Raw genomic sequence first — 9,253 nt, forward strand, 5'->3', positions numbered from 1 at the left:
ATATTAAATGAAATAATTAACTACATATAAAAAAATTCAAAAAAAAAATAGTTTTTTCTGCGATTGAATTCCTGGTTATGTCACTGCTATTATTTCGGACACAGTTATACATATGTATGTGGCTCATAAGTCTCTATTTTTTCATAGAAAAAAATTTTACACGTTTATATTACTACTAATTTGGTTAACTGAAGCTAAGCTAAAGCTAATTAGTAAAATATGCTTACATTTTGTCATTTAATATTTTTCAAATAAACACAGTAAACTATAAATAAAACTTAACGGGATATTTGTCACATATCTTAAACATAAGGGTCTGATCATTTCCAATACACAGAAATGATAGCATAGGCTTCTTCGGAATGTTGGCCTGCATGTGTTTTGGCATTTTCATTTAGAATTTAAAATGTGTTTTGCGTAAATTTTTGGTTAAAATCTTATTTTGCAGTGCAAAAGTCGGAATATGACAGTTAGTCTCTCAAGTTAGCAGTTGCAAAAAACGTCTTCAAATTGAAATGCGCTGTGTTTTTGCCAATTAAAGTTTTGATTCACAATACAAAGAATATTTCAAATATGCGTAATTGTATGACATAACTTTTTTAATACATATTTATTATTATTTAAACCCTAAATTATTTCAACAATTTCATTTCAATAAAATTTTCAAAATTTTGTAAAGGCAAGACTTGTAGAGTTTATACTGTCTTAAGGGACTAAATGGTCAGTTGACTTCACTTATAATATATTATATGTAACCGTTTGGTGCAACCATTTTTTCTGAGTTTTTCGAAACAGCTCGAATTGAGAAAGGTAACGCTATATACCTAAACTAATTTTCTAAAACGATATGAACACCAAAACTATTTAATAAAACATTAATTGAGGATGAACACGCGTTATATTAAATAAACTGTAAAATCGTGTGATTCATTGGCTTTGATTAGCTCTTGCGATAGCCGTCACTATTTCCATTTTCACCATCATTTTTTTTGCCGCTGGCACCCGTTTTAAATCAGAAACCAGCGATAATAAAAACATACGGTCCTCGTCTTGCGTTTCGTAATCGCTACGTTCGCGATGCTCTAAACTACTCAACAATTGCAGTATTTTGGCTTGTAATTCTTTGGATGAATCTTCCGATTCGTGCCGTGCCCGCTTACTAATGGGTTCATCTGTAGCTATATCATTTACAGGTAATGTTACTGATTTTTCCATTTCTTTAGCCTCCTTATCACTAGCCTCTAAATTCTCTCCATTTTCCTGTTCCGTACACAAGTCAACAGGATTAATAAATTCACCGCCTTTGAACTGCGCAAGCGTACAAAACTCTTTGTTCCATGACGAATGAATAGATTCGTCATTTTCGGTGGCTGGTACCACCTCAATGCCATTGGTGAAATGGTTCCCAACACTGCTATTTACAAGTGGGGAAAATGTTTCCTGCGAAAATGCTCCGTCAGACGTGTCCATATCATCGTACTGGAAACCATCTTGTTTAATAAATGGCTTAATATCACATTCTTCAGTTAAGTCAATCAAGTCGTTTAGACTATCTTCATCTTGTGTCTCCTGCTCAACCATCATTGTGCTGGTGTAACATTCCCGTAATCCCATCTCATCAGCTAATCTACAATTAAACATAATAACTATTTCAAGAAAAACATTACACTAAAATAATAATTACTTCGCACAATGTGAGCTTTTGATGTGAGGTATCAAAAACTCAAGTTCAGCAATAATCGGACTCTCTTTTTTCCTGGAATAGTTTTCAAGTGTAGCATTCTTTTTGACCTCGCGTGAAATTGAGTCTCGAAGAGTTTTCCAACGTCGGCGTACATTCGTGCCTGTAACGGAAGAATTGCATTACGGTTGTTGTTGGACTTGAGTCAATATAAACAAAAATGTAATAATAAATTATTTTTCATGAGAACATGAGACAAACACCATAATGCTACAAATAAATGTCCATTTTGAAATTTTTGTATTATTTAAATGGTGAAATCGGATATTAAATACATTTGTTGCAACAAAAACAGGTCGTTAAAAGAAAATACACTCATAAACAATTGGGCAATATTTTTAATAGGTGTATAGGTTACCCGCTTTGATTTTTGGGTATTCGCCGATCTTTATCTACATGTTAACACCCTAGTGGTTAGGAAAGAACGTTGATGTTGTTGTATCGTCGGAAAATATTTAAAATATTATCATTTTAACGCTGTCGAGTTGACATTGCTTGGATAAAAATCTGTATTTTCCGGTTATGTAGGCCCCACTCTCGTTGATCGGCGTGTTAGGACTTGAGATATAAAAATATCGTTGTGTGTTGTTTTTGAAACGGTGTATCTAAAACCTGTTTGAAGGTAGTACAAATTAATTGTCATTGAGATCATACAAAGCGAGATACATGGTTCGATTTCCATGGCAACCGTTTCTACATTATTGGAATTGGCCCGGGATTCATCCTGAAAAGGGCTGTACTCTCGGCGTTCTAACACTGTTTAAATGGGTTAATAACAAAATTATGGGACCTTTGTCTTTACATATGTACATATAAGCAAGAGCTGAATATAATTGATTTCATCGATACTAAGTTTGACAAATAGGAAGCACCTTCAAAAGCGACACCTAGATACCTTTCATTAGCTGCGAACAATTTTTTTTGCTGAATCTTTGAAAAGACCCCAATGAACAAAGGAGAAAAGAAACTGAACACATCTCGGTGTTGAACCGGCCATGGCTATTTGTTTGAAGTGTGACCGAAGTTTGTTTCTCTGATCCTTCTCACTTTATTTCTGCTTGACACTGCCAAAGTAGAGAGCCGCAGCAAAATCCTCAAGTCGCTGGCCGGCAGCTCCTCGAGAAAAGACTAAGAAACGTTGTAACATACAAGGCAAGGCAAGGTATTGTATATATCAGTTGCTTGTTACGTGGTGGACGTTTTCAAAATGTTTAAACTGGCTTCATGACGACAAGAAAAGCCTGACACTTTACTTATAGTGGACTGCAAGAAACGTGTTGGTTCGACGGGGTCGGACCGAAAGAGAGGGGTATCAGATGAGTGGGGTTAATGGGGCATGCATTGCACGCAGGACATATATTAGGTATGTCGGGGTCTATTCTGGATAAGTAAGAGTTTAACCTGCTGCAGTATCCAGAACGAAGCTGCACAAGGGTCACTCGCGCGTCAACTCGAAATGTTCGCCTAGAATCCCACAACAGCCGATTATACGCACCGGAATTGATATTGTAATAATAGCCAAAGGCAAATATGAGGATACTCTCACAGACCTGATACAAAGAGGTCTAAACCTGGCAAAGTGGTGGTGCGGGGGGGTTGAATTGAACATCAACCCCTCCAAGACGTCCATAGTCCCGTTTACGAGACGCAGGTCCCTACCGGTCTCAGGAATCTCACACTAGGAGGCAGAGTGATAGAGATGACCAATAAGGTCAAATACCTCGGTCTCACGCTAGACTCTACTTTGCGGTGGAAGCAGCATGTAGACCTGACCTTGGTCAAAGCAACAAAGTAAGTTGGCTGTAAGCCAAGGATCGTTAGGTGGTTGAACACCGTGATAGTGCGACCGATAATCACGTACGGGGCGGTGGCCTGGGCCTCAATACCGCGCAGACTTCGGTAGGAATTAAACTATCGCATTGAGGTGGTACACCGACGGCTCAAAAATGTCGGAAGAAATTGGTGCACGCACCAAGCTCTCCATACCTATGGGAGAGTTTCCGAGAATTTTCCAGGCGGAAGTCTTTGCCATAAGTCGGTGCATAAAGATAAACCTCCATCGCAACTATCGCAATGAGCGGATAGCCTTACTCAGCGATAGTCAAGCAGCACTAAAAGCGATCTCCTCCTACGAGATCAGATCGCTGCTAGTGCAGGAGTGCAGAGAACGGCTGAACAGGCTTGCGGAAAGAAACCAGGTGCACCTAATCTGGGTGCCAGGTCACAAAGAAATAGCCAGGAACGAACTGGCAGATGAGCTCGCCCGCTCCGCAGCCTCCACCAAAATGGTAGGTCCTGAACCCTTTACAGGGGTGGGTCCCCATACCATAAAGGAGCTACTCCGCAAAGAAGAGGGAGTGGGCAGAAAAGAGCATTGGCAACGAACACACGGCATGCCAAGTTGCTAATGGGAGGATACAACATGAGCAGGTTCAAAGTTGTAATTAACCTCTCCAGGAATAAACTTAGGCTACTGGTCGCATTTCATACTGGCCACTGCAAGCTACATAGGCATTTGTATAACATGGGCCTATCTTCTTGCACTAACTGCCGGTTCTGCGACACCGGAACACCTGCTGATCGACTGCACAGCAGTCTGTAGACGCAGGATTAAGGCCCTCGGATCCATGTTTCCGGACAGAGATTGCATCGACTCACTAGCACCCGGTAGAATATTGGACTTCATCAATATGCTGGGGCTAAGTGAGTCCTTTTGATTTAGGAGAGGGCACAATAGACCTAAGGTCGCGGTGAATTCCTCATCAATAAATCTAATCTAATCCAGAAATGTGGGGGAATCAACGGCAATTAACTAATCAAAATGAGAACAAACTAAAAATCAGTTTTTTTTTTTCAATTTTACCCATATTTTGCAAACTCTTGTATTTTATTTTCTTTTGTTTTCAAATTTACGATATTAACATATGAAAAAAAATAAGGACACTTAGTTGTTTACTATAGAAAATACAACACGAAAGAAAAAAAAAGTAACTAGTTTTCATTTAGACGTGATAATATCAATTTCTAGTTAGTTTAATATTTTGTTCAAAATCCATGGTTGTTTAATACTTATAGACACCGCTTCGGCATAAAGTCCACTAGGTTTAAGCAGACGAAAATCAGAATTGCATTCCATGAATTTTGAATAAGTTGAAAAAGTTCTTCATTATTACTTGGGCACTTTTCTCTTAACGTCCCTTTCAGTGTATTCCACAAATTTTCAATGGATTTTAGATCCAGGGACTGCTGTGGCCACTACATTATTGACCCTAAACCAATCTTTTGTACACTTAGCGGTGTTTTTATGGACGTTGTCCTGCATAAATATCCACGTAAGTGGCATATTGTGTTCAGCGTTCATGGCATAAATTCTTGTAGTACTGCCACATAATCGGTTGCCTTCATAGTCCCCTGTATCCTTTGCAGTGAGCCCAGACAATTGTATGAAAACGATCCCTAAACCATAATGTTTCCGCTAACATGTTCAACCAAACTTTATCGCATACTTCGGGTTATAGGCTGCATTATCAATCCGAATTAAATAAGTTGACTTTTGTTTCGATAAAGACGCAAATGTTACGTCATTGTTATTTAAGGTTGGTACGCAGCTCTCAAGTAATTGCTCAAGAAAAAAAATTTGTACATTATTTCTTCAAGTAATTTTGACAGCTGCTTACGCATTGTGAATGATCTACATTAGAAGAGCAAGAGAGAATAAATAAAGAAAATAAACTTTGTGTTTAATATGTATGTATGCATTTGTGTAATAACATAAATATTTTTTTTTTCTTGACCGTTTCTTAAGCGTTTTTTTATATGAAGTTTTTACGTTTCTTGAGAGCTGGATACTAAGCTTAAGGAGTGATAAAAAAATGCCGCTAACTGGCGGAAATATTCATGACTTACTACAATTTTATTTTTGTTTTGTTTTTATGCATCCCTGTCCTTATTATTTTTCACATAACTGTTTATACATAACTATTTTAGCATATTCTAAGGTCCAGTAAATTCTTTCCAGTGTTGCTAGTAACCACAGAAACTTTTCTTCGCTTTTCTTTTATAAGGTTGGTACGCAGCTCTCAAGAAACGTAAAAACTTCATATAAAAAAACGCTAAAGAAACGGTCAAGATACTTTCCTGCGACAAACTTACTTGTGCTAGTACGCAGCTCTCAAGAAATCTAGTACCAATTTTTGATACTTTTTTTCAGTAAAATGTGAATATGGCAAACCTTGTTTTGCGAAGAAACATCAAATCAACTATTGTTTCTTGAAGGAAATTCGAAGTAATCGTCAAATTCATCCTAAATTAGTTGAAATCATTATTATGAAGTATATTCCATTTTGAAATGTTGTATAAAACCTGCCAATCATCAACAACATTTCTAAAATCTCAATGAAAATATTTATGTTACCATACACATACACACATACATATTACGCACAAAGTTTGTTTTCTTTGTTTATTCTCTCTTGCTCTTCTAATGTAGATCATTCACAATGCGTAACCAGCTGCCAAAATTACTTGAGAAATAATGTATTTTTTTCCTTGAGCAATTACTTGAGAGCTGCGTACTAACCTATAATAAAAAAAGTGTCTATAAATAATATTTTAAATTAAAATGAGTATAAACAAATTTTCCATGCATATGGATATTTTCTTATTTAAATTTAATAAACAATTAAGTAATATTTTATAATAATATATTACGTAATACAATTCTTAGGTTACCCCGGGTATTAGCTCGATCAGGATTATTTTTTTAAAGGAGAACTCACCAAAAGTACTTCAGCCACACCGAGTATTTTCTCGACGATGATTATTTTTTTTAGAGCGCGACCGAAGGCCGTTCGTTCCGGATATTTATCCAGAATAGACCCCGACATATCCAACATATATCCTGCGTGCAATGAGTCTCCGCATGGCACTGGCCACCTCTTTGCATGCCCCACAACCCTTTCCCTTTGATACGACCTCGTCGAAACAGGACGTTTCTTGGGCCTCCCGTTAGATGACGACGACTACAACTTAGATAGTCCTTACTATCCTAACGGGGATTAGATAACAACAACAGTCGCCAACGCTGAAAAGGGTACTTTACGGGGTATCTCGACAGGCAAAAATTTATTGTATACTAACTGTAAGTATTGCCTGTGGAGACTCCATATTACTTATGGAATACAATATATGGCATACAAATTAGTATGCCATATATTGAAAGCAATGAACTGTCAATTCAGCAGTTTGACAGATCAGTTTTCATTTCTATGAAAATTTGGAAGAGGAAACACATCCCATTTACACATATACCGACGGAAGTTTCATTTAGGTAATATTTAATTTAGAGAGTATTAAGACGGTTGTATTAAATTATAAAAATTAAGTACATTCTCATAATAATTTAACACATTTTTCCAAAAAATTAATATTTAATTTAATATTGTTAATTTGTAGAAAAATTATACAAAATGGATTGGCGATCGAGCGAAGTCTTAAATCAAAGTATCATTCCTCATATTAAATTAATTGGTATGATGTGGCAAAGCTCGTTTTCCTAATAATTGTAAACAATCTAACCTTTTAAACGATGAGTGTACTAAGTGATTTTTAAATTAATAAATTAAGATAAAAATAAAAGTGAAATGTGAACTTATTTTAATGTTTAGAGTGTATATTTAAATATACAAAGTGAAAAATGTAAAAATGTTTAGTGAAACATTGTGAAATACTATGTGTTATTAATGCAAATTTTTGAATTTTTAATTGGGAATATTTTAAAAAACATAAGTATTAGCAACATTGTTTTTGTCATATTTCTCCTCTGGAGGAGCTCCCCTATCAGCACATACCAAATTTACCCCGAAATTCGTTTTTTTTTTACCCGACCGCCAAAGTAATCGGAATCGTGCCTCAATATGTATCTATTTGTTTTCAATTGAGAGATTTTTGTGACTTACAATAATTTTTTGCTTGTTTACAACCATTCTCTTATTTTATGATTAAATGGATTTTAACTAAAGTTTGATATGGAATTAAAGTAATTTTTGCACTATTTAATATAAAACATATGATTAGAAACGAATTAGTGGAGTGTTAGTGGATATAAAAATTAAAACTATAAGTGTAAAATTCATTATAAATCGGAGAAACACGCATTTTATATAGTTGATTTTTTGAACTTTAAATGCAAATATCTCAATTGTATATACATATATATATTCTTGATCTGGAGGACCTCCTCTATCCATACATACTCATTTTAACCCCGAAATCTGGGTATGCTATTCTAAATCGCAGCCAATTTTATATATCAAATTTACAGATACAGGTGACTGTAACAAAGTACTGAATTGCTCTATAGGTGTGCGTTGAATTTTAACTCAGAGGTCAAGCTAAGTGAGAACTCAATATAAGGCATGTTTATTTCTTGCAGTTGTACACCATCCCCAATTGAAAATATGGAGAAATGCATGTCGATTGCAATATGGTTATCGAGTGTAATGTTACCATGTAATCGCTATTACTCCCTTCAGCTGAAGTCAGCCAACCGCAGTATCAATAGGAAATTAGGTTTCAACACAAATTCTTTTAATTGTTTTGTAAAAACGTATGTATAAGTTATACCTGCTTAGTAAAGGTAATGTTAGTTAGAATGCTGAATGCATCATACCCAAACACAAACACGTTATGTCTGCTTTTAAATTGTGTACATATATATGTATGTACTTACGTATGCAGTCTTGATGGTGTGGTTTGTATGAATCGTAAAAAGGGAATAATGCTCTGTAAATGCGTTCCCAAATTATCTCTTTGTGACTTTTGTCATTATAGCCGTCCGCTAAGCTGTTGTACAATACTTCATGACCACGAACCAATCGTATCAATTTCATTGAATTTATTTTCACAATTACACCGGTATCTGAAGCCTTGGTAGAATATATTTTTCCTTGGTTACTAGAGCTACCGTGAATCGCTTCAGAGGCCTCCATTTTTACAACGCACCAGCACACAACAAATAAATTTACGAACTGAATAAATACGCGGCGCAGCTGTTAGCTGCGTGACCATTAAGCCCGTGACACTATTGTTATCTCGCTTACACCTGTGGTGGTCAGAGTGGAAGAAATAGCCGCTACCGAAGCAACATTTCAAACATACATTTATATGTTTTCAGAGTACCAACCGCGTACAGCAATACGGCTAAGAGCTGCGGCAACGATATCGAACAGCAGATGTCAGCTTGTTGTAATTAGGAAACAATCGTTTTAGATTTATAATGAAACAAAACAGGGTAGCTCAAATGAGTTCGTCTTGATATTAAATGTTCGTATTGCGATATAACATAACATTTGTTAATGCACAAGTGTCCAGACAAGGAAAAGCATAATGTGGTACTCGCACAAAAATATAATTATATACATAACTATTTTTGAATGTATACTTATATCTGGTTTTAGAACTGCAAACCGTCATCATTATTTTTTACACCGAGAATTGTTTATTTTAAAATAT

At 35.9% G+C, this 9,253-nt stretch overlaps 1 protein-coding gene across 1 annotated transcript; it reads right to left on the bottom strand.

The window, feature by feature from the left end:
* Nucleotides 1-223: 223 nt before the first annotated feature.
* On the bottom strand, nt 224-9,012 carry LOC126759445 (uncharacterized). The gene is made up of 3 exons (XM_050474260.1): nt 8,472-9,012; nt 1,685-1,844; nt 224-1,627 (listed from the first exon to the last, which is right to left on the bottom strand). Exons 1-3 carry the CDS (start codon nt 8,728-8,730, stop codon nt 928-930), a joined length of 1,119 nt encoding a protein of 372 aa, XP_050330217.1. The 5' UTR covers nt 8,731-9,012; the 3' UTR covers nt 224-927.
* Nucleotides 9,013-9,253: the final 241 nt, after the last annotated feature.

This window comes from Bactrocera neohumeralis, chromosome 5 (assembly GCF_024586455.1).
Source record: "Bactrocera neohumeralis isolate Rockhampton chromosome 5, APGP_CSIRO_Bneo_wtdbg2-racon-allhic-juicebox.fasta_v2, whole genome shotgun sequence".
Classification (NCBI taxonomy): Eukaryota; Metazoa; Arthropoda; class Insecta; order Diptera; family Tephritidae; genus Bactrocera; species Bactrocera neohumeralis.

Bases quoted from the DNA above. Each gene is read 5' to 3' on its own strand.
- LOC126759445 (XM_050474260.1), bottom strand. From the start codon at position 8,730: ATGGAGGCCTCTGAAGCGATTCACGGTAGCTCTAGTAACCAAGGAAAA. The intron at 1,845-8,471 runs GTAAGTACATAC...CTTCCGTTACAG, and splicing joins ACACCATCAAGACTGCATAC to GCACGAATGTACGCCGACGT. The intron at 1,628-1,684 runs GTAATTATTATT...GTTTAATTGTAG, and splicing joins AAAAGCTCACATTGTGCGAA to ATTAGCTGATGAGATGGGAT.